This window comes from Diospyros lotus, chromosome 1 (genome assembly GCF_014633365.1).
Source record: "Diospyros lotus cultivar Yz01 chromosome 1, ASM1463336v1, whole genome shotgun sequence".
In the NCBI taxonomy this organism is placed as follows: domain Eukaryota; kingdom Viridiplantae; phylum Streptophyta; class Magnoliopsida; order Ericales; family Ebenaceae; genus Diospyros; species Diospyros lotus.
In genome coordinates this window covers 30,281,629-30,308,155 of record NC_068338.1, presented here as the reverse complement: position 1 = coordinate 30,308,155, position 26,527 = coordinate 30,281,629, and the positions used below count along the sequence as shown (strand labels likewise).

General features: G+C 33.6%; 2 protein-coding genes across 2 annotated transcripts; one reads left to right on the top strand and one right to left on the bottom strand.

The window, feature by feature from the left end:
• Window positions 1-1,854: 1,854 nt before the first annotated feature.
• On the bottom strand, window positions 1,855-18,212 carry LOC127813403 (serine/threonine-protein kinase GRIK2-like). Its single transcript, XM_052354361.1, has 13 exons — window positions 17,929-18,212; window positions 17,593-17,770; window positions 16,745-17,143; window positions 14,033-14,107; window positions 13,902-13,946; window positions 11,203-11,277; window positions 10,322-10,409; window positions 10,113-10,237; window positions 8,067-8,162; window positions 3,138-3,204; window positions 2,928-3,043; window positions 2,639-2,717; window positions 1,855-2,526 (listed from the first exon to the last, which is right to left on the bottom strand). The coding sequence occupies exons 3-13, from the start codon at window positions 17,072-17,074 to the stop codon at window positions 2,357-2,359; spliced, it is 1,266 nt and encodes a 421-aa protein (XP_052210321.1). The 5' UTR covers window positions 17,075-17,143; window positions 17,593-17,770; window positions 17,929-18,212; the 3' UTR covers window positions 1,855-2,356.
• A 5,034-nt stretch (window positions 18,213-23,246) lies between these two features.
• On the top strand, window positions 23,247-24,813 carry LOC127812473 (uncharacterized). The gene is made up of 2 exons (XM_052352873.1): window positions 23,247-23,780; window positions 23,870-24,813. The coding sequence occupies exons 1-2, from the start codon at window positions 23,309-23,311 to the stop codon at window positions 24,586-24,588; spliced, it is 1,191 nt and encodes a 396-aa protein (XP_052208833.1). The 5' UTR covers window positions 23,247-23,308; the 3' UTR covers window positions 24,589-24,813.
• The last annotated feature ends 1,714 nt before the right edge of the window (window positions 24,814-26,527 follow it).

Sequence of the window (26,527 nt, the reverse complement as noted above, 5' to 3'; positions counted from 1 at the left end):
GTGGGTAACAACTTTTGTCTTTTTATCAACCAATTTCTTGTCTAAAGGGTAAATATTCCATAATGTTTGTCTGCAACATTGAATCATAGTAATTGCATTAGGATCATGGTAACTGTAAATGTAAGGACAAGATGGTAAATGAATTATTATTTTAATTAAATAAATTGATGACTTCAAAATCATTTCTTCTTAAGTTTTTTTTTTTTTTTTAATGGTCCTCTTGACTCTTTTATTTTTTTACTTTTCTAATTAAATTGAAAAAATTCAAATTACTTATAAACTAACTCATATCTAAATTCTAATTTCCTTCCTTCTTTCTTTTTGTGCATAAATAGATTTCATATCACTTTTAACAATAATGTTATTTAAAAATAAATTAATTTTATAAATAAAAAATTGACCATTAACTAAATTAAATATAAGAATAAGTAATAATTATACGTACACTATAAAATAATAATCACTCATTATATTAGAAAACGAATTAAGTGATAAAAAAATTAATACAAAATCACACACAAAAAGACAAAATTTACGGGACTAGACGAAGAATGCCTATGTGCATTAAATGTTTTTCAGTAATTTGAAAAAAAAAAAGTATTACAAAAATTATGCCTATATATTTAGATAAAAATAAAACTTCTAATTAAAATAGAAATCCTAATCTATTTAAATTTTGGGGTCACCCCCTAACCCCTGGCAAGGGGCAGTGTCCTCTCCCCTTGACCCTGCTCGTTGAGAAAAATTCTAAAAAGTCTAACGAATTTATCGATTAGGTTATTGAAAAAGGATAAAAAGATGATTTTACCCTCACACCTTATTCTCTTTTTTCCCCTCTCATAGATTACCCCGTCCCTGCTGTTCTTGTTTTCTCTCGTTGAAGAGAGCAAAATCATCTTTTTGTTCTCTTTCTGTAAAGAGCTCGATAGACTCGTCGAACGTTGTAGAACGACTCACTCGTTGATTGGCCAACAAAATTCTAACACCATACCAAACCCTTATAAGTATCATAAATCTAATTAAGCTTTACATATTCAACACATTATCAAGAGGAAAAATGTAATAAATGCTTGTGGGATACTGCCATCATCTTAAATAATCTCTAAACGGGCTATGTTAGGGGATTAAACAATTTTTCGTGTTCCATTTAGTTGAATGATGATGATGGAAGCTGAGGTCACGATGCATTGCACGTTTATATATACATATACACCACCTACATGCTTAATGGACCCATAAATAAAGGATAATATGATAGTGACTGGCCTCAATGATGTGGGTTCAATACACTTATTTGTTTGAGACACAAATAATTGAAGCAAATTATATCGATAAAAGTATTACTAAAATATTATTATGTTTATAGTCTTTTTTTTTTTTATAAATCAAGAAAAAAGAGTGTACAAGAGAGAAGAACACATGGTCCAATACATCAACAATAAGAAACAAAAAATTAAAATATGGTGTTGGTTGGAGAGACAGAAAAAGAAACCCTTCTTATTGTTGCATAAATTAGAATAATTTTAGATCGGATTTTTTTGTCGAAGAAATTTGATCTCAAGATCAACTAATAATATGTTGCTCACGAGCTACACATCCCCTTCTGACAACTTAACAGGAACAAACACTGAGAATAAAAATGTCAGTTCCATTTCTAGCAATATTCCATCCTATCCCAATCAATGGAGATTAAAAATAAAAAAAGTTCCACTTATCTCCTTCGAACAGAACAGTGATTTAGTTACCATTCCCTGTTGTAATAATCAACAAAAGAACCGTCACTTTATTCCGCCTTATCACTCTCATTTCATGCATTTGCACACAATGACACCATTTTGGCATATAAAACGGATAGACGGCAATCAGCATGATTGGACAATTTAAGCATTTGAACTGAATGGCAAGCACCTGAAAACTGTACCACAATATGCCTCTGATCTAACATATCGAAGTGTCCAACAAGAAGCTCTGGAAACTAGTTTTCTTGATGGTAAATGAACAAGAACAAGGCTAGACTACTACACAAAGTGACACCCAGCTGGGAGCAAACTAAAGGACTCATATCGGCACCTCAATATCTGATCTCTAGCACCCTAAAAACTGAAAAGGACTGGTCCGCGGCGAACAGGCCATATCCTAGTCGGCATCCCACCTACCTAATGCTTGGTGTCAACTACAGTTCTGGTTGGCAAATCAACCACTTCTAACATCCCTCATCCTTTTAACTCTTTACTTATATGGCTTTCCTTTTTTACTCTTTTCTGTTTCTTCCTCTGGTAGTTCTTCAGATATGTACTTCCATGTTGGAGCCAAACAAAACCTCAAATTATGACTACAAAAATCCAAATCCAACAATTCAAAGAACGGTGTCATTATGAGCCTGATCATCTCTTCTGCTCCCACTACACCCTTCCCTCTGCAACCTACTGCGCTTGCACCAACACAAGTACTGAGGTATAGGTCCTCCTCCTCCAATTACCCAGGGATGTTCTGCAACAGCCTGCAATGTCATCCTCTGACTTGGATCTGCATAAACCAAGTGTTTCAACATGAAAAGAGAGTGCAAAATATGCAAATTTCTAGCCTATAAAGTACCTGCTGGAAGAAAAGTAAAAGATCCAAGCTGGTAGGAACTCACCTTTGCAGAGTAAACCCTCTATTAATTCCTTTAGCAAGTGGTTCATACGACGAGGAAGAGATAAAGAGTTGTTAACAATCTGAGAAAAGCATTTGTTCTCCGTTTAGATCAACAACAGTTAAACATAATAAAATGAAATTTTACTTATAATTTTTATTATCACATTGCCAAAGTATTGTGGTACTGGTCATTACTATAAACATTATAAAGTGACAAAATTAACAAGAAGAATGATAAATATAAATCCACAGATAATTACTCATCCAGCAATATGAGCCATCCACAGTACCTTGTCATATGTATCATGGAGAGAGTCCCCAAGAAATGGGTATTTAGCAAATATCATACAGTACAAAGTAACTCCGACTGCCCATGTGTCAGCAGCTTTTCCATGGTATTTTGAACCTGTTAAGGACATAAAGGCAATCTGGGTGGTTAACATAATCTGTGCACCTTGGGCTTGAAATTTTGAAAATATATAAACCCACAGGAAACTAACCTAAACAGCACTCCGGTGCAGTAAAAACAGGAGTCCCTGGAGAACGACGAAGCTCATCATTATCATCCTGCATATGAAAGCCAAATCAAACAGAGAGTAAGGCAACCAGTAATAATATTTCCTAGTGATCGCAGCAGAAAAACAAGCACAAACAGAGAAACAACGTCCTCTCATAAAAGATTAATGGATTTGCAATAAATATCATGCCTTGCCAATATATGAAGTTTCCGACTCTCTACTACAGATGGCAAATAGGTTCAAAACATGAAAATGATGGGCACTAAATTTAAGCAGTTCCTTTCACTTTTAATGTTAAACCTTTGTTTCACATTAAAGAGAGAAAAATATGTGACCACCTTTCATAAATATTTAAAAATTACTCCAAGAAGGTTCAGAAAGAATTTTGATAGCATTTCACCACAGCATCTACTAACTATTTTGTTACTTGAAATACTTGAACATAGTCTGAATTGCCAGTCTTTTTTGCCAAAACAATTGTTCGTCAAGTCAACAAAAGCACTTCCAATATGAAGTCCCCAGTGTCAATGATGAATTTAGCATTCACACATATGTATGGGTAAACTTCCTAGAGAAGAATATCCAACAAGTGGATGGAACAATCAAATTTTCCAGGAACTTCAAATGCATTTTCTTAACAATTGTAGGATGTCTCAACAAATGACTGGATATATGGGTTAAAAAGGCAATTTATTATAGCAAATGGTTAGAAAAAGGAGGAGGTGAACATCCAGATTTTCACCATTCTAATATATTCAGAGGACGCAACCAGCAAGTGTTAGAACTCAAATGTATGCCATATAACAGTTACAACTTTAGGTAGGCTAGATATATATCCCTCTGTATGTGTGCTAAATTGCGCAGAGGTAGCCTAAAGTTAGAATACCTGCTAAAACATAAAACTCTGAAGCTACAGTCTAAAAAAAAATTTGCATTCACAAATGGTTGTTGTACCTCTACCTTACAAGTCATATTAAATGGCTGACCCAGCCTCTTGACCATTCAACTACCAGAGCATTATCAATATCAAGCTGAAATAAAATAAATGTAACAAAGTTAAAGCTCAATTTGTATTTGGGATGTTCCATGGTCAGTGAAAACTATCTTATCTGCAATGCTTGGAAACCAATAGTGCTCTCAAGATCTTATATTAGCAAAGTAAAAAATCCCCCTTCCTCTGTCTCACTTGTTTCCCTTTATCCATATTCAGTTTCACAACCATTCCAACTGGTAGCCATTCTTCTCTTCATTCTGGAAACACACCTCCGTAATTACCTAATTCTCAAATATGGTTTTTAATCAATGACATTGCAATATTAATATCAAAGTTCATACTTCAACAACAAAATCTATTAATGCAATAGGGATGAACACAAAAAAGCAAGTAAAACATCAACTGGTATTGTTAGCATAACTGCAAAAACATAAGATCAAGTCATATTAAGGTCAGTAATGAAACTTGTTATCAGCCCTTTTTTAAGTATCACAACAATAATTATAGAGGTTCAACCAAGCCCATTACTACTCTGTGGTATACTTCACTGAAGCTTAGATAAAAAATAAATTGCTCCACTACATTAGTGAACTTGAATCATTTTCTCTCTGGCTTGACTCAGGTAAGTCTCTTCCTTAGAAGCTCAAGTTAATTGATTCATTTAGTACACTTAAATATTGCCTATTAGACAATTCAACATAAAGTTACCAGATTATTTAACCAAGTTACAGCCATTGCAAAGTCTATGATTGGCAAATTGCTTATAAGATGAACTCAAATTTCTTGGATATGTTTAGGTGCTAATTGTTATTCCTGATTTTAGAAAGAGAAAATCATTGTGAACAGAAGCTAACAAAGAGGTGTTTGTCAGGAACTTGAACCTGATGGAACCAATTCTCTTCAATTGATGAGAATTGGGAAAGAATTTGGGGGAGAAAATGAGAGAAGAATGGAGGGAGCGATAGAGAAAGAAGGTTTGAGAGGGAGAGAAATTGAGAGAGAGAGATTGATCTGAAATGACTGGAAATTCTCGATAATTCTTATTAGGATGGATTAGTTGCTTATATACTAATCCCAGCTGCAGTGTGAAGTTGGCACCAAGCCAATTTACAGGGTACAACCCAAACAGCAGCTTGAAGGTGTAACACCCCTCCCACCACAGGTGTCACTAGTGAATAATCAACCAAACTACTCACATGTCAAGGTAATAATAAAAAGAAGGGCTATGTTTCAATGAGAAACGCCCTAGGTAGGAACTAGGCTTCGCCCCTCCCTTCTCCTCACTCAAGGATTCGGGGAACAGAATATCAAAGACCTCGCAGAATTAAACCCGAAACCTTGGTGAGCGTCACCCTTTTCTAGCTTATGATGATGAGCTAAGGATGACTTACCCAGGACTCAACAAGAAACAACCAAACCACAACTCACTTTACTTCACTATAGCTCAAGGCCTTAATTATTAGAAAAATACATTTGGCCTAATTATTAACCCATTTCTCACTCCTAAATTCCCTTAGAAAATATTTGGGTTAATCTCCCCTTTGAAAAATTTAATCAATTTCTAAATTTAATCAATTTCTCCTTAGCCAAACCTCCATTTATTTTTCCAAAATATATCAAACTTCCATCATTTAATAAGTAAATTTTTGGAACTCAAACACCAATTTTTCCCTCCATTTTCCCAAATTCAAGGAAAATACTCATTTATTTTATTTTTCAAAAGATCGGAATTTCTTTCCAAAATGCTTCAAATTTTACATTAATTTAATAAATATTTTTTGGGCCCAAATCCCCATTTATTTATTTATAAAATATATTTTTAATCCAGAAATTCCAGCAATTAAGGAAAAACCGAAAAACAGCAACAAATGGGCAGCAGCAGCAGCACCAGTTGCCCACCCACAGCGCGCCTGCCGCGTGCACGAGACGCACGCGTTGACCGGCCGCAGGCACGGACCGCCTGCGCGCACACCAGCTGGCAGCAGCAGCATCTTGGCCTTTTTTTTTTTTTTTAACATATTTTTCAGAATTTCAATATACCCCAAAATACCTCCAAAACATCAAAGTTTTCCTCCATTCTCTCACATCAAGTAATCATACACATCAATCAAAATGAAATACAACTTAACCTTACATCACAATCCAAAACACATAGGCTACACAAACTAAATCTTCCATGCTCAAAGCCATTAGCCTTCCGAGATACTCTTTTCTTTTGAAGTTTCCCCACCTACAAAGAGGTCAAATTGACCTTATGAGCCATTGCTCAGTAAGGGTGCAATGCATAAGTAAATGAAGAATGAGAGAGCATGTAATGCAAAATGGTTAGTCTTCCATGCCCTCATAACCTCCATAGGTTAAGGCATCAACCAACCATTCCCACAACACTAGTCCTCCATATGGCCATAGGTACACTAGAACACATATCCTGCAAGTGTTAACCACTACATGCAACTCATAAAGAAAACATTTACCAATGCATGCAAGACCACCACCCTTGGGGTCATTCCTTACCTCTTTTCTTCTTGGAGCTTCAAGCCCTAACCTTCCAAGATTCTCTTTGATTCCAATCACCTTAGGAAAAAAATAACCTTAGATCATAAGAAAAATAAAGGTTGCTAAATGAGGGGAAAAGAAGACCCTTTCTCAAGAACACTAGAGCTTACCTCTTACTTAGTCTTTCTTCTTCCTCCTCTAATCCCACTTACGGCCAAAGGAATTTGTCCTCTTACTCCTTCCTCTAATTTATATTACTCCAATTTCTCTATTCTTTATTTTTTTTTTTCTATTCCAAAATTTAATCTAAACTCTTGGATCTTATTGGGTTGAGAGAACCAATCTCCACCCTTCACTATAAGCATAATCCATGTGCTTAATAAACTTTAATCTCATCCTTTGATCTCATAGGATTCAATCTCTACCCTTGAGAAGAAACACAATCCTTGGTTAAAAAGACTTTAATCTTAGCTATGGATTTAAAATAGAGATTGAATCTCTACCCTTCAAAGAAGCACAATCCATGTGCTTAAAGAAAACATCATCTTAGCCCTCGATTCTTACCCAAGAATGGTCTCTACCATCCATTCTAATCCTTTAAAATTAATTTTTCAATTATGTTGGCAATCCATGCCAACTTTCAAGACTCATTTGTGGCCCTTGGATCAATTCTCATTCCAAGACCAAATCTCATCCATTGGATCCATCTTGAACTTTTAATTTCTCCCATTTATTTTAATTCTTCCCATTTTCAACAATAATTGCATGACCATTTTCTATTTTCCTTTGCATTTTCTTTATGCAACATAATGATGGCTCTCATTGAAGGCAAGAATGACCCATTTTATGTTTCTTTTAATTAAATCTCACTTCTCTTTTAATAAGATCTTGTCAAGTGTCATCCATACACTTGATTAGCCATCCTTTATTTCTTTAATATCTCTATATATCCAAAACTAAAATTAGGGAAATTTCTCACCGATTAAATTCCCAACATGGAGCTATTTTTCAAATTACCAAACTACCCTTGATGGCAAATTTATCCATTTTACTAAATCGTCCTTTCCAAGAAGCCTTAAATTTCCTTTTTATCCCTTTTTCTCCTCAAGGGCATTTTTGGAAAATCCCAAATGCCTCTAGTCCTAATTTATTCTTTATTACCCTTAAACACTCATAACACCGGGTGTTACAGAAGGTACAACCAGCTACTTAACTGCCATACAAAAATAATAAGGAAGCCCTTTATAGAACATTAGGGTTCCTGATAGTGTTAACACTATGAAATAAAGGGAACAAAAGAAAAGAAAGAAGAAACAAATGATAGTTTCATTTTCAATGTCCTTCATACTATTACAAGAGAAGAACATATGCATACATGTTAATATTCTAATAAAAGTCTAGTTTATAGAAGAGCTCAGTACCTCAAAAATCTGGCTGACACTGAAATCACCTATCTTCACTGTACCAGCAGCAGTGACCAAAAGATTATCAGGTTTAATATCCCCATGTACAATATTCTGTTGAGGAAAGACAAAAGTCCAGCACAGATAATTTAGTGTCGTGAGAAGGCCTAGACAGGCAAATCAGAATTGAATATTGATTTAAACAGGCTACATAACATGATCAGTGGAATATTCATCCTTTATAGTGATAAAATTTGCAACACAAATGTGATTTAGTATCGTGTCTGGATATGTCAATGAATAGAATGTTTAAATAAAAAGTATAATGGGTACAATCCAGCAGCATTAATTGATAGATGCTATGAAATGGATATGAAAACTGAAACACCCTTCACAATTCAAGATAAAAAGACTAACAGATCCCACACAGCCGAAGACATCAGCTATAATTCAAACATATGAAATTTGGGCTTTCTAGAAACATTCCTAATCGGCATTTCTTTTTCAGGCATTTCTCAGCAAAGCATAAAATCCAGCCAAAATAGGACAAGCTGGTATGCTTGTATTTTTTATAAAAATATTACATGTTTAAAACATTTAAAAGATACTACAATTTTCAAACTATTTATAAAAATACTACAAAAATTTTCAAATTAACAACACTTCTTTTTACCAAGTACACTTCACTCCTCATGGGAGAGAGTTCCCACATTGCAAAAATGCAGAGCACTTTTGCACTTCAGAATAGACCCGTGTGCTTTGCACTTGTGAGAATCGCTCCTCATGAAAGCGAGTTTTACTCACTCAATCAGTTCATGTTGGCATTGTTGCTCACATGGAAAAATTTTGTAGTATTTTTACAAATAGTTTAAAAACTGTAGTATTTTTTAAATTAAGTTTTAAAATTGTAGTATTTTATTTTTACAAAAAAATCTGGCACACTTTGAGCTTCTCAATGAGGAAACTGGCCAATCAAGATTTGACAGTGCATCCGCTAACCACTACAAGTGACACATGCTAGTATAACTGTTCTTTATAACAGTTAAAACTTAGTATAAAACTTCATGATGTTGCAAGAAAACCATTCATAAAACATGAGTAATCTGAACAATTATTTGTTGCTTTCAGGTAGTAACAAACAATGATGGATTAAATTTACTTAAAATTTCAAGTGATTATACAAGCCAACAGGATGCAATACATATGTATCAAATCTAGAATCCAGATCCACAATATGAGATATGACATCGCTACTAGTTTTAGAATTAAGTTGGGAAATTCTGTACACTATCTTCAAAATCAATGCTAAAAAACCCAGATCAGGGTATCAAATCATAACAGATAGAGGTTCATGGTTCAGCGGTCAGGCCAAGATGTACTTTTATGAAATAAATAAATAGATTTATTAAAACATAATATAAAAATTTTAAAAAGATAAAATTTATCACATAATACTTAATAAATTTAAAAGTGTATTACCATTGTTGTAAAATTTGAAAAAAATTATATAGCAATATTAACACAAATTTACGATGAAAATAAAATAAAACTCAAGATTCAATATTTATATTACAAATAAAAAAATTTAAAAAAAAATCCATGTATTAACAAAATGATAGATGGCGTTCAAATAGTAGACATCAACTCCTTTCAAATATCTCAAATTTTTATTATATTTTCTAACATTTAAATATAAATAAAAAGGTTTTTTTTTTAAAAAAAAAGCCTTGGTTGGTTAACAAGCTGGACATGGTTGATTCAGCCAGTCATCAGTCCAATCATAGTTCCTGCCCAAAAAAGAAAATGACGGCCGACTGTTTTTCCATGAATTGAGCTAATTTTGACTGGTCCAATTCTCAAAACACAGTTTACAATAAGTAAAATTGCACAAAGAAAAGTTGACTTGAATATTACCACGTAATTAAAAGATAATTTCTTTTCTTGGAGTATATGTTTCCAATTAAATATACTATAGACCACACAAGGATGTGCAAATGACAATAGCAAAGAGCAAATAGAGGGACCACATGTTGGAAAGAGACAAGTACAGTAAGTTGGTCTCACATGATCATGGAGATATATCAACCCAGACACTATATCCCGCAAGTATTTTCGTGCCTTGCTTTCTCCTAGGCCATGTGGAGAACCAGAACCTTCACAGACCCACTTGCCTTCCACATATTCCAGAACTGGGCAAACAAAAGAAGTGAATGACCATATGCACAAGAAAGGCAAGACGGGAGAGGAAAATCAAATAAAGTTGCAAGAAATACCCATGTAGAACTGATCTGTGGTAGGGTCATTGATCACCTCAATTAGGTTAACTATATTAGGATGGCCCAACATTTTCATAATCAAAACCTGCAAAGCAAAAGAATTGACACATTTAGCAACTGATAAATGAGAGGACAGAACTGTCCAAGAATATAAGCACATATGATAGTAGTATATGCTTAATAGATTGAAAACCCAGAAAGAGTATATATACCATCTCTGTATCACAACCGGAACAAAAACTATTCAATTTTTCAAAAAACCTCTCTGATTCATACCAATGTTTTTATGAAATGGATGAATACCAAATATATCCTACATATTTCAGTGATGCTCAAGAGTCTTTTTCATCCTTTCCCAAATATCTTGTGCAACTTTCATGCTTTTAAAATCTACCTTTCTTCTTCAATAGTCAAACCTACCCAAAAATTATTTAGGATGGTTATAAAAGAAGCATGCACATTTTCAATTTTTTCTTTTTTCCTTTTTATAAATGTTTTTGTAAAAATCACTGCTACTTATCAGATTCTTCGTATTTCCTGCTCCAAATTATTGTAGATATTTTCCAGAATCACACATGCTCTGTATTCTGAAACTTTTCTAAATCTTGATTTTGTGTATGGTAACAACAGAAGAAGCAGTGCTAACATGATCTATCTAATCCACCCAACACTTTCATTGACAACGAGAAGGAAGCCCATGAAAGAGAGTATGAGAATTATAGTTATCTGCTACAAGTTCTCAACACGTTAAATTAAATGTCCTTATCCAACCAATACGTAAACCACCTTAAAAAGCTTCCAGTTATACCATCCATGTTGACATGTTAGATAGAGTTCATGAAAAATTATGCAAGTTAAATTACAACATAAGCAAATACCTCACGAAGAACATCATTCATGGCAGTCTCACGAGGTCCAACTCGCTGTTTTAACAAATGAGACTTGTGAAAGGCCTGCAAGTTAGAAATTGGACATACGCAATTATTTGCAATACCATAATAATTTAAAGAATGCATTATAGATATGAAATTGAACCTGTAATCTCAATTTCATAATGCCATGCAGTTAATATCCCATTAGATACCAAAGAACAACAACGACAAGCCTTAATCCCATTAGGTTGGGTCAGCTACAAAAATTCTAGATCTCCAATTAGCCCTATCCATGGTCATATCCTCTATAAGGCCATCATGTCCTATATCATGTCTATTGTCTAAGAGTTTCCTACCAAGTTCTCTTTGGTCTTCCCCTCCCTTATTCCCTACAAATTTCTTCCATTTCATCCACTTGCCTCACAAGTACTTCTATCAATCTTCTTCTTACATCTCCAAACCATTTCAATCTTGCCTCCCACGTCTTATCTTCTATAGACGCAACTCCCAACCTTATTACATATGATCTCATTTCTTCTTTTGTCTTTTCTTGTATGGTTGCACATCCACTATAGCATTCACATATTAGCACCACTCATATTTTGCAGATATTGGCACTTAATTGGCCAACATTCTAAGCCATACAACAAAGTTGATCTTACAATCATCCAATAAAACTTCCCTTCTAGCTTTGAAGAGATTTTACGATTGCATAAAGTGTTGTAAGCACCTCTCCACTTTAACCATCCCACAATGATTATTTCCCCAGTGGGCGCGGGGACAATTAATCTAAGATATTAAAATGATCTTTTTGTTCCTAGAAACTTGGTCTCCAAGTTTCACAATACCATCATCCACACCTATATCTTAACTTACATTCCACAAACTTGATCTTTGACCAACTTAGTTTAAAACCTTTGGATTCTAAGGTGTTTCTCCATAATTCAAGTTTATTATTCACACTTTTGTCTCATCATCAAGAGTCAAGACAAATCATCTGCAAATAACATACTTGGATGTGTTTTATGAATTATCCTTAACAAGAGCAAAGAGGTGAGAACTCAAAGCAGATCCTTCATGTAGTTCAATTGTAATTGGGAAAGCCTCAGTATTTCCACCACAAGTCATGTTTCTGCTTGAAGATAATTTGCCCTCAAAATATTCCTTTCTTCTCCAACACCTTGTGCAAAATTTCTTGAGGTATATTGTACTAGGATTTTTCCAAGTTTATAAATACCATATGCAAATATTTCTGTTTATCTCTAGTTCTTTCCAATAAGTAGACAGATTCCAGGCACAAACCCAACCTGGTTTATAGAGACCTTAGTTTCTCTTCTTAAACTTTGGTTAATTACCCTATCCTAAAGTTCAATCATGTGGCTTTTTTTTTTATCATTTCATAATCTTCACTACTTTTAAGCTTCTCTTGTATTCTTCTAAATAGGCACTAATGTGCTCTTTTTCCAATGGGGCATCCTTTTTTATTTAAGGATGGCATTAAATATTCATATTCGCTTTCCCTATATACTAACCATATATGTGATAATATTCGTAGTCTCTTCTCCTAGAATGACTTTTACTGAAATAACATTGTCCATTACTCTCTTTTTGACATCCACTACCCATCCTTTAAAGTCTTATCCAAAATAATCTCCCCTCATTTCCCTACACGATCTTTGCCTGAGTACCAAAGTTCATATCCAGACTCTGCCAACAATTTACCCATTTCACCAACCCATCTTGTATCTTGGTGCAAGACCCATCTAGTAGAAAGCATCTTTACAGCCTTGACAAATCAGCGTTGTATAGTATTTATTGATCTTTCATTGTTGCTTTGTACCTATTTGGTCTTCATATTTATATTTGTCCCAAGAGTGAGCTAGGGTTTGTAATATCTATATCAAAACTTCTTTTCAGGTTGTTGGCTTCTTAGAGCCTGAACAAATCTAGGTGAATGCAATCGAGTTTTTTGGGTGAACTTATGAGAAAACCTTGGTGGATGGGTTGGCAGTGGTTCACAAGGTGGGTTTTGCCTAGTAGAGTAGAAAAAGGTATAGAAAAAGTGGATCACTATAATTCTCTCTTGCAAACTTGCATTAACTGTTGTTGCATATTTGCATGTTACAAATCATATTTTGGCACCAAACTATAAACAAGATTCAAAGAAAATATTAAAATTTGTTGAACTTAACATACACTCAATTCAGACCCCTCCTAGACCCTAACCACAAGGTATCATCACTATGATCTTGGACCAACTTCTTTAGTCTCATTCGTCCACCTTTAGATACCAATGAAAGCAAATTTACTTCCAAATTGAAATTAATTAATCCAAGGTGATACCAAGTGAACAAATGATGAGATCACCTGAAACTTTTACGTATGGTTTGTTGAGAATATCAAGAAATGAGATTCAATCTAAATCAGGCAATTCATTCCTCAAAAGTACCTTGAGACGATTGTTATGAATAACTTAAGTATAAAAGAAAAGAAAAATAATATGCCTTTATGCTGATAAATAGCATATTCAAACACTATATCCCCTCATTGATAAAAACCTATTTAGTAAAAGCAGAAAAAATTCTCCTGGAGTAAGAAGACATTTTTCACCTAAGAAGCTAGGCATGGACTACAAAGTTCTAATGACCTTAAACAACACAGGTATATTCAACAATCCACAAGTTCCAGCATGGTGAAAATACTACCTTAATTGCATAAAGCTTCCCGTCATCACTGCTTCTGTAAAGAACCTGCCCCATTATCAAGCCACAAGATTAAAGAATAGCAACCTGGAGCAAGTGAAAATATACAGAATATCATAAAGACGTATGCTTACCACTTTTGCATAGCTACCAGAACCAATTTTGCATACACGAACATATTGATTAATCATCTTGCTACCATTTTCATCCTGATGAATAACCCAAATAAGACCAACATATCAAGCCTTAAATGTTGAATAACCCAAAAATTAACAATAATCATTCATACTAGAACATCAACTTTAAATGTCAACATTCCTATATGTAAGGTTAACCAACAGACTTTTGGTGCAACAGCAGACACAAAATATAATAACCCAGATAATATAGTGGCAAATAGACAAACTAGCAATGGCATACACATGAAAATTGCCAGGCAATTATTCTAGAGTAGACAATCCTGATCTATACATAACAAGTTACCTAACAAACCAACAAATTATGTAAGAAAAGAGAAAGTACAAAGAAAACACGAGCAATTATCATCATTTGAATTCTTTATAGTTATTGTCCCTAAAATTGTCTAATTAAACTATTAGTAACTGAACCAAATCATAACCTATAATAGTCATCAATATTTGATAACCATGGAAGACATTATGGTTCATAGGCCTACGACAAAAACAAATTCATGATAGGCATTAATAAACAGAAACAGCAGCATACAAAGACAGTTGACAATCTTTTGTGCCATGCTTTCAACGATGGATAGCTCTAAACAAATTATTCAGCAACAGACCAAAAACAAAGAAATACTCTTGTGGATGAAACAAAACAAAAAGTAGAGAAAAAAGCAATATGGAAATTTTCAGTAGCCTAGAGGAAGACCAACAAAACTAGGTGGGAGAATCTAGGTGTGGTATTAATTATAAGGGCCTAGCACAAGAAATGGCAATAGATAGAAATGATTGCCGAGCTAAAATTCATCCAGTTGACCCAACCTAGTGAGATTAAGGCTTAATATGCTGAAATTCAAAGGTTGAAACATGAAATGACAAACTTCTTTTCTCAAGTGTGGAAAATTCAACAGTATAAGACAAACTTGTTTTCTTCAAATGCGGACATCAGCATCAGCAATGGTAGCCTAAGAAATTCAAAGCCATCTCTTTCTCTATTTATCTAGATAGCTGCAAATCAAAAAAGTGAAGCATCATGCAGCCTCTAAAAACACGTTTCATATTTTCTCTTACATAAATTAAACTTATGCAATTTCCCTGATTGTATTATTTATTATTTATTTTGCACATTAAATACTTATGTTAGATAATTCAAAATTTAAAACATAGAAAGGCATCTTACTGATAAAATACATAAAAATAATGGTGCCATCTAATAGAATAATTATTCTTTCAGACCATTACTACATTATAGTTTCTTCAAATGTGGACTAGAGGAATGGTAGCTAATGTACATATTTAAAGCTTATCCCTTTCAACCTTTTTATCTAGATTTCGACGAGATTCAAACATGATGAATGTGGCAAGCCTCTAAAAGTACAAGATTTACTATTACGTGCCTATTCAAATTTAAGAAATGCATTTCCCCATTTGTATTTGTTCAACTGCACCTTCATGATAGTCATTAATAACAGAAACTGCACAAAAACTGGCAGTAGCTCACAATCTTTGTTCTATGCTTTTAGAGATCAATAATTTCTAAACAAATTAAGCAGCAAAACAATTTGCTAGGGTATTAAAGAAAAATAAAAGTAGAGAACAGAAACATAGCAAAAAATTTTAATAGCATCGAGGAAGACCAAGAAAAACTTGGCAGGAGTCTATTAGGTATGATAATGAGTTATAAAGGCATTCCAGAGGACACATCATACAGAAATGATTGGTGAGCTAGAACTCATGCAGTTGATCCTACTCCATTATAATTTAAATGTTGAAACATGGAAACTACTCTTCTTGATGAAAGTGATACAAAGAAAGAAGCCCTTTCAATGAATAAATTTTATTAACCAAGTAAAATGTGGGGAAATAGTCACATTCATTTCATAACAATGAAGAAAGCATTATGCAGAAGGCATCATTAACAAAAATACCAATCAATTTGACATAGATTCAGGCTTCAATGCTTGAGCTTCAAAACTACCTGCATTATAAAATACTGTTCACGAAACCACAAGAAGCTGGAAGCATGAAGTTACATGCTTTACTCTAATTAGACCGGCTCAGAGAATACTATTCCAATTGGACAATACACACACAAAGCTAGAGGTATTCATGTATGATAGGGATGGAGCAATCTTAATCTTTACTATATGAATTGAAAAGAAAACAATATAAAAAGACCACTCCCAGGTGCACCTTAGAAGTACTTCCAAAATATAGTCCTTAGTCAATCGATTTAATTTGGAAAGCGAAACAAACAAAATCATTTTGAAGTTCTTAGTGGCATAAAGCTGCATGCATGACCCTATAAATAAATTGGAGGCATAATAGCATTCAGAGGCATGACAATATTGGAAACCATAAGAAGTAGGATAGTAGCAGACCATTTAATCTTTATGTTACACCACATCTATCCAGTTAATCAGATTTGGGTTTCCATCAAGTGAGATACTTTTATTCTTTAAAACCACTTTAGCCTAGTAGCATCTCGATGGCAACCTTCCATGTTCCAAACTTAACTAGTTGGCTTTGGTCTTGGTACTTTTACAACCATGAAAGCATATATGAAGAGAAGTAAATGCATTGACGGACAACAGATAGCAAAAAGGGAGCAAAGCATGAATTGAAAAAAAAAAAACTAGTATAAGCTAAAAGGCATTCCCTCACTACCTCTGAATGAACAAGTTTATGGGTATCCTTAACAGGGAATTCCCTACAAATCAATCCACGTTGAGTTCTGTAGAGAAGAATATCTTCTGAAGATTTTGTTGGGCTTCTCATATCACCATCATCTCCATGTCCAGAATCAGATATATCACCATTATATGAGCAATTATCCTCATTTTCTAGGTCTTCATCCAACAAAAGCTCCTGTGACAAGTTATTGCCCATTGGTGCATCAGGCCCAACTAAACTGTCAGATCGTCTTGACAAGGCAAATCCAAAACAGCTACAGCAGCCCATTTGAGTCACGTTTGCAAAATAGCTCGTAATAACCATGAGAAGCTTCAATTTTTGAAGTGAGAAATTACAATTTACAGAGGCAACCAACAAACTCGATGGCAAAACCTGAACAAAACACCTTGGATTAATATCAAACGTAAAGACAACAATGCTCCTACACATGGAGCAATTGCGTGGGGAAAAATACCTTTCCATGACACAAATCAAGTCAAACATGAAAAGAGAAGATAATTTATTGTTTGAGAATAGGATTGAATGAAAGTAAAATACTTCTAAATTCGTTCTTTTTTTCATATATGTATTGATGAAACCCAAAAATAGATAAATCTGACCAAAAAAAAAAAATAGATATCCAATTCCTTCATTCTGATTTTCTTTTTCCCTTCCTAATCTTTTACCTCCACTAATCCTAATTCCAAACACGGGGAAGGTAAACTGGCTGTCCAGCTAATTCCCCATAAAAGAAGAACAAACTAAATTTAGTACAGTACATGCATTTATTTGTGCTCGTGTACTGAATTGGGTATAAACATGCACAGTTTCTAGATGCCAACCTAGTTTACGAAGTTCCACGGGCCCGAGCCCCAGTCTGCTCAGCTATTCGAGTGGATGCCATTCAGCAAAAAGAAGGAAACAACAGATCACATTGACGCCATTTCTGCTCAACGCTAACATCGCGACGGCTCCACCATAAAGAACTATATCAGGATAATCTTCAGCCCTCGCCTCCCCCTATACCGCCATTTATGGAAAACAGAGAGAGAGAGAGAGATAACATTAGGAATCCCATGAAAGTTGAAGGAAACAGGAGAACGAACAGTATCTATGACTTCAACAACATATGCATATATATTGACAAATAAGAGGGAATCGAAATTAGCTTCACCCACATTTGTTCCATAAGGAAAGTGATTAAGAACCCTAACTCCAGATCACTAGGCGAAAAAATGGATCAAAACATCGTTTCGAGATGGAGAAAAGAGGAAATTGGGTGTCCAGACTTGGATTGCAGCAGCGGCGAGGAGCGAGAAAAACCCTAGAAGGAGATTCTGGAGCGGAGGGATGGGATTTGAAAATGGGAAGCGACATGCGAGAGAAGGGGTGGGAACGAGAAAGAGCCGAGACAGAAGAGATACTGTGCGTACGAGTGCATCGCGAGGGATACGGACGCAGGAGGCTTTTTCCTGACAAGGAGCGGGCCGGGCGTGGCGTGGGTCGTGTTCGTGCTAGAACTTCCAATAGATGACACGTGGCATGTTCTACCCCTGACGTGGCAAGCCGAATACTTCTCTTTCCGCCAACAGGACAATCGTATTATTATTATTATATTAAACTTGTCTTTAAACCTTTTTAAATTTAATGTAATATATTCTGTCACAAATAACGTTAATTAAAAGCATTTATTTAATTTAATTAAATTAAATTAAACCAATCAGCGGCAGGGATGTAGCAGTACAATAATTTATTTTCTTTGGGTATGTGAGGTTAAATTTTAAAATTACTGTGGATTTAATAAATTTTAGGATATTTTAATAAATTTAAATATTTAATACTTGACACTCAATAGAACAAGTGACTTATGTTTTAATTTGGCTAGACATAACATTAGATTAATCTCTTATAATATGTTTTACTTTTAAATGATTTAAATATTAATAAATATATTTCACTCCATGTCTTCCTTTAAAATATTTAAGATAGTAATGATTACTATAATATTTAGAAATCTTATGAATCTAAGAATAGGGTTAGAGTTTGAGAATGTTTTAAAAATATATGTTGGATTGAATCTAAAGATAAGATTAGGGATTGATAAAATTTAGAGCGAGATGTGACTTCTCAATCGACGATTTGTTTGGAATGATCAATGAATTACTTATGATAAGTAAATCTCTCTCTGATGATTGACGTTTATTTTTTTTCTAGATTTAAAAGTTATCTAGTAAATAAATTTTGACACAAATATATTCTTCATGTAAATGATCATGTAACTAGACTTCGACTTTCAATGATCTCATATGGTTATTTGTTTGGCTTGATGATCCAAATTTCTAGCAGAATATGGAATTGTTTCCTTCTAAACATTGAATCAATAATTTACCATATTCATCAATTCGTCCAAAGTTGGCGATTTCAACTGTCGTAACAGTTATAGGGGTAGGGATGAGGACTACGAGGGTAGTCCAGATGATTCAAAGAAGATAATGAATCAAATATGCAACAAACATAGAAGCAAACAACTCTGTTGATATCAAATCAGGTTTCAATTCCTAAAGCAGTGTTGGATTAGATACGGGCAAGAGGGCAACCTTGTGACGCCTATAAACTCCAAAATCATGTTGCCATGGGTTAGGTTTTTAATCTGTCCATTCAATGCAAACTATAGATTTGTATTTCACAGACTAACTTCGAAACTTGCCAAGCTCGGATGAGGCCCATTTGATGATCCCCTAATTTTGGCGATTCCTAAATCTACGACACTCCCAAGGATTTTGGTGTGATTGAAACAATACACACCACCAATATAATCATGTAAAAAAAATCTTTGAAATTTGTATTACAAACTAGGCATTTGATTTTGATTAGCAATACCATCAATTTAGAAAACTTGATTCTTTGCAAGGGATGGGGGAGTTCAAATCCTAGAAGGATAAGTCTTCGTAGAAATCTTTGTTACAATCCAACTATTAGTACTAATGTTATAATTTTTTTTTCTCCTAAAAGCTACAGCTACACACCAAGAACAAAAACATATATATATTATACGTTTTTTTTCTTTCTTTATTTATTTTGTTAATTTATTTATCTTTATTTCTTTCTCCCTTATATTTTTCCTTTCATGGTTCAACCAATAGATAATGTCATCAGTCACAACTAGTATTTTTATATGATTATTTTATAATTAGAGAGAGAAAGAGAGAAAAAAAAAGGGTAAAATTATAATTTAACTTATTTTTAATAAAAGTGGAGGTCAATGTCATTTTCTAAACATGAGAATACTCTATGCAATTAAGGTAAACATCACACTCACCATTATAATTTATTGAAAAAATATATAAAGCAAAGTTAGATCTATTAATTTATTTATTTTTTTTATCATTTTTGTTTTTAGGGTTGCTTCCAAATTATTATTACATTAAGAACAAATTGATTGTATATCTTTTAAACTTTGAATTTTTGTCTTAAAATACTCATTTATATTTTGACAAATAAATTCTTAAACATTTTTGAATTAGCTATAACACCCTATTCATTACCATCAATGTTAAATAAATTGATCATATACCCCTAATATTTTATTTTTTCCCAAATTAGTCATGCAACTTTCTTGAAATAGTTAGGATATTCCTTTGTAAGAGATAGTGTTTTTCAAAACAATTTAAGTTAAAATGATCTCTAATCTCTATTTAATTTAATTTAATTAATGTTGTTTTTTGCATATGGGTTGTCGTGGACATTTTTAACAAAAAAATAAAATTCAGGTGGTGGTGTACGATCAATTTATTTAATATTGTTAATAATTAAGAGAGTGTCCCAAGATTTAAGACTGATTCAAGAAAATATAAAATCTAGATAGTATTTGGGGTGTAAGGTTAGTTTATCTAAATATTAAATATAAATATCTAACATTTTCATCATCACATTTTCAAATTTTAAATATTTTTTTACTTATTTTAAATTTGTACCTTTTATCATTGCTCTTAATATTCAAAAAAATCAGATTGAGATATTGAATTAAAAACATGACAGTTCAGTAGTTATATCATGGTTGAATTGAGATTTATTTTATATTATAAATAAATATATATTAATGAATACCTATATATATTTTTAAAAATAAAATCAATTACATAATATTTAATAAATTTAAAATATATTAAGTAAAATAAATTATCCTATAAATAGAAAAAGTTTGTACAACAAGAAGATTAAGTTATTAACATACATAAATTTATGATGAAAATAAAATAAAACACAATTTCAAATATTTAAATTACAAAAAAATCCATATATTAGCAACACGATAAGTGATATTCAAATACTGGGCATCGACTGTTTTTAAATATCTCAAATTATTGTTACATTTTTTAATATTCAAAAAATTAATAAAAAAAACATACCTCGATTCATCTAATTGGGCCGGCCCATTTTGACAGCAATTTTCAATGACCAATTTAACATTCAATTTATAAAGCATTGATTTCCTTTGGTGTTTAGTTGGGTTTTTTTTTTTTAATTTTAATAATATTTTATTTAACAAATAAAAAATTAAACTTCAAATATAAAATATAATTTTAGACTACATAACACAAGTCACACTTCTTATACATATAAATAAGTTTGAGCCTTCAAAGTATGGCGCAAGTGATAAAATTCTCAAATTTCTTAAGAAGTGGTGGAGGATTAACTTTTGGTAAAAGCAAAAATGTCTTATTTAGTAAGGATTGACAGTATGTATGCTTGAGAGTTTATAATCTACATCCAATTTATCCAGAGACCGAATCAAAGGAGAAGGTTGGTCTTTTTCGAGACTAGGTGGACAAAATTCGATCACCGAGTCATTAAAAAAAAAAAGTTTTGAGTTTGAAATATACAAAAAAAAAAAAAAAAGTATGAGAAACGTAGATTGGGAAGCCAAAGGCATGTGGCATTGGCCATTGGGTAGTGAGGTGAGATGCAAGACACCCAAAAGGGCATCGCTGCACAAAGCAAAGGAAACAAAAAGCCAAAAGGGAAGAGCATCACTTGGCGTTGGCGTTAATGGTGGAGAAGATGAAGCCTCAAGTAACGCACGCTTCATCAACCTTAATGTTTGTATGGGCCGGTGAGAAGTTTGAGTTGGTAATTAAAGGATGCTGAAATCTGAAGAATGGAGGGAGGATCTATCTAACAGGGAATCCCATATGTGCAAGGGTTGTCTGTCTCTCCCTTGACTTGAAAAATGGCCATTATTGAATTCGTGGTTCCTTTTGAAACAAACCCCCCCCCCCACCATTTGGCTGCAAGCATGTGAGCCTTGCTTATTCAAGTACTTTTAGCTTCTTTTTTTTTATATATAATTTAGAAAATATAAAAGGAGTCAATATCATTTTGTCGGTCAAAAAAAGGCAATAAGTATTTGCCAACTCTTATATTTTAGGGTGGATTTGCTAAACAAACAAGATGGGGATGAAGATTGGGGCTAAAAAGAGAATCAATGAAATAAGGGTTAGTAAAATTTAGGGGTTGTAATTTTCATGGTTTAGTTTTGAGTTTATTTTTAGTTTTATATTTTAAATATTTATTTTGAGATTATTAGAAATACATTCTTTTTATCTATAGTATTTTTCGAGTTTTGAAAATTTTGAAAGTATTTGTGATAAAAACAGACAAAATCATTTTGTTATTTTGAATTTTTTTTATAAATTTATTTTTTATTTTTGAAAATACAGTTTTAAAAATATGGAAGTAAATAAGTTTTCCCTGTTTTTAAAAATTAAAAATTGAAAATAATTTAAAAACAGTAAAAAAAATATGTTCTTAATCATTTAAACTCAAAAAAGGGAATGGAAGAAGGGTGGGTTATCTGATGAAAACTCATTGTCAATATGTACCAACTTTTGACACATCTTAATAATCCTTAATTAATACAGCAGCAGAGGCTATCTTCATTGGCATTCTTCCACATAAACTTGTGGATTACATATATGGTGGCTTCACACTAGCATGGTAGTTTAATTAATAATAAAATTATGAAGCAAGCAATGCGAATAGCTTCACGTGGTACGGAGGCAATGTTGCTAAGTAAAATTATTTATTACTCTTAAATTAGTATCCAAGGGTACAAGAAGTTAATACTTCAACAGTTCAGCAAGTTATACTATTATTTATTACATAGATTTGTAGTTTACCCCTCTCAAATCTATACTAGGATGGGAATGTGCTTTCAACGTTGCAAGCAAAGACAACTGTTCTCTAACCACTAGCTCTTTTAATATTCATGCCCTGTGCTTGAATTGTTCCCCAAAACCATGAAACAAAAGCAGGTCAAAATTAAGCTCATTGAGATTTGTGTACTTGGAAGGTATCTACAGCCGTCTGGTCAAAGTCATTCATACACTGGATGAAGCAAGGTCACAAGACTTGAGCCTAAATTCTAGGCCTTTACACCCCTACCCACACCATTATATAGGGCTCCTCTTCAACCCAACTGAATCCACGTTCCCTCCATATGTATTAGACAACCAACAGAAGAAGAAGAAGAAGAGCAACATCCAAATCTGCAGAGAGATGGATAACAAAAGGTCATTGATTGTTGTTCTACTTGTAGTGCTATTCATCTCGACGGAAGCCATCTTTGTTCATGCACAAAGCAATGGCAACGGCAATGACCATGGAAATGATAACAACGGCGAAGGCAAAGGCAGCAACGGCGACGGCAATGTCCATGGAAATGATAACAACGGCGAAGGCAAAGGCAACAACAATGGCCATGGAAATGACAACAACAACAAAAAGGACAATAAGAATGGAAAGGACAAGGAGAAGAAGCCTTCCAAGGATAAGGATATGACCCATTATAAAATGCTGAAAGAATTAACACCATATGGCCAGCAACAAGCTCAATGTGAAGCCAAAGGAGCCTGCTACAACAAGGTCCTTGCATGTCCAGCACAGTGCCCGGAGAGGAAGCCTAAGAAGAACAAGAAGCAAAAGGCATGCAGGATTGACTGTAGTAGCAAGTGTGAAGCCACTTGCAGATGTAAGAGCTCTCAAACTATATCCACATACCATATTCCATCCTCTTGTTTCCCATTTGAAAAATGTCGTTGATCTTCATCTTTCTGGCAGGGAGGAAAGCAAACTGTGATGGGTATGGTTCTCTTTGCTATGACCCTCGCTTTGTTGGCGGTGACGGTGTAATGTTCTACTTCCATGGAGCAAAAGGAGGCGACTTTGCCATTGTATCCGATGACAGCCTTCACATCAATGCTCACTTCATCGGATCCCGCCCCCAGGGAAGGACTCGTGACTTCACTTGGGTTCAAGCACTCTCAGTCATGTTTGACACACACACCCTTGTCCTCGCAGCAAGAAGAGTCTCTCACTGGGATGACAGTGTCGATGCTCTTCTCGTAAAGTGGGATGGCCATGAGGTTCAGATCCCTGTGGATGGGGACGCAGAGTGGAAGATTAGCACTGAGGACAGAGACGTGGTAGTAGAGAGAACTGACGACACTAACAATGTAAGAGTGAAAGTTTCTGGGCTGGTGGAGATGGCTGTGAGGGTCAGACCTATTGGGGAAGAAGAAAACCGAGTTCACAACTACCAGTTGCCCGCTGATGATGCTTTTGCTCACCTAGAGACACAGTTTAGATTCTTCAACCTCTCAGAACTTGTTGAGGGGGTTTTGGGGAAGACTTACAGGCCTAGCTATGTTAGCCCTGTGAAAAGAGGGGTCCCCATGCCGATGATGGGTGGGGAAGACAAGTACAAAACTCCATCATTCTACTCAACCGTTTGCAATGCTTGCAGGTTCCAGAGGCCATCTGGGTTCTCTGCAATTTAAGGACTCAAAAACGCATTCGATTTGGTACATTTAAGTACTATCTTTACTTATTTCCTTCTAAAATTTCTTAGTTGGTTCTCTGTATTTCAATGAAATGTGTAATAAGGGGTCACAAAAAGTCCCCAAAGAATTTCAATGTTATTGAGTTTTCGTTTTTCAATGAATTGTGTAATAAGGGGCCACAAAAAGTCCTCAAAGAATTTTAATGTTATTGAGTTTTCTCCATTCTGATCTTGTTCACATATTACTCTATGTTCAAATTCAACAAGTGGCTTCAAGATTAATTAACAACACTCCTCACGAGACCTTAATTCTATCAAAAGTAGTAAATTACATGAACTCTAGACTTTTTCTCATCGCAATCAATGGTCATATTCTTTATAAGGTAATTATATTTTTTTTAAAGATTTTTCACTAATTTTTTTTTTGTCTCTCTCTCTTTTTTAGTTAAAGATTTTCTCCATTTTATTTGCTTAGCTTACTAATATTTTTATTGATTTTCTCACATGCCTTAAATTATTTTAATAATGACTCTAACATTTTATTTTTAATAGATGTCACTCAAATTTTATAGCGTATAATTTCTTCTTTTCTTTTAATTTTTCATATGCAAAAATTCATAACATTCTTAAGATTGTTTAAGCAAGACAAAAAAAATTCTTAGAGATATCTCTTCACAGGAGGTGCAGGACAGAACAAAGGCAAAAAGTTTCAATCAGTGGATCTTGCCATAGTTTATTTCTATTGTTTGTACGGATTGGTTAGAAAAAATCTATAGATCTCAATGTCTAATTATAACCGTGGCAATTTTGTTACTCTCGTATCTCTTTTACAAAGAGCATCTAGAATACTAAGATAGCATTTATTAAAATAAGATAAAATTATATTAAAATAATATCTGTAAAGTTTAAAGTAATTTATCTGAAGGGAGAAGAGATAAATTTATCTGAAAAATTTAAAATAAGAAATCGCATGACTTTTTTTTACATAAATTTAATAAATACAATAAAAAATACTTTTGTTCGAGATACTTTCTATATCTCATTTTTTTCGATTTATATCTTAGTTAATAAGCACTTCCTAAACATATAAAATAAACTACTGCACCTAGGTAACTTTGCGACTGTAAAGCATGTCACACTGTCTAATTTTTAGCTAAATGCAGCCCGGACCTATAGGCAAATTGAAGAGCCCATTGTCTCAGGGCCTATAAAATATGCCAATTCAAGGGGTCCATAAATTTGAAAAGAAAATTACTATTTTACCCCTATGTCAAAATGACCATTTTCCCCCGTATAAATCTCTGCCCACCCCCCAAAAAATCTGTAGAACACATTAATTTCTCTGGCAAATTCTCTCTCCTCCTTTCTTTCACTCCTCACCTCCCAAAAATTTGATTTTATAGTTTGAAATCAAGACCCAACAAATATATTTAATTGGGTTTAATTATTTATATTTTATTTAATAATTTAAATTTATAAACTCAATTATGATTAACTAGAATCTCTTGTAATGAGTTATAGGTAACTAGGATTTTATGCATTTATTGAGAAAAAATACTCGAACAACTTGATTATGTAAATTTGATTGATACTTTTGTCTCCAAAACTACAAGGAGAGTAGTTTTTAATTGATTAGTTAGAAAATTTTTGATTTTATTCTAATATGGTATGAATATTTTTTTATATTTTATTATAAAAAATAAAATTTGAATGTATATTATGGTTCGGGGGTCCATTTTTATATTTCGAGTCAGAGCCCCAAAATCTCAGGTACGGCACTGGCTAAATGTCAGCTTGGTCTAAGGGAGTACTAATATTGTGGAGACTAGCATATTGGGGATTCCTGGAAAATCAAAAAATAAATAGGTATTTCAGAAAAATACATCTTAATTTTGCGACAAAAATAACAAGCAAGAACAATAATTTATTTACCAGTT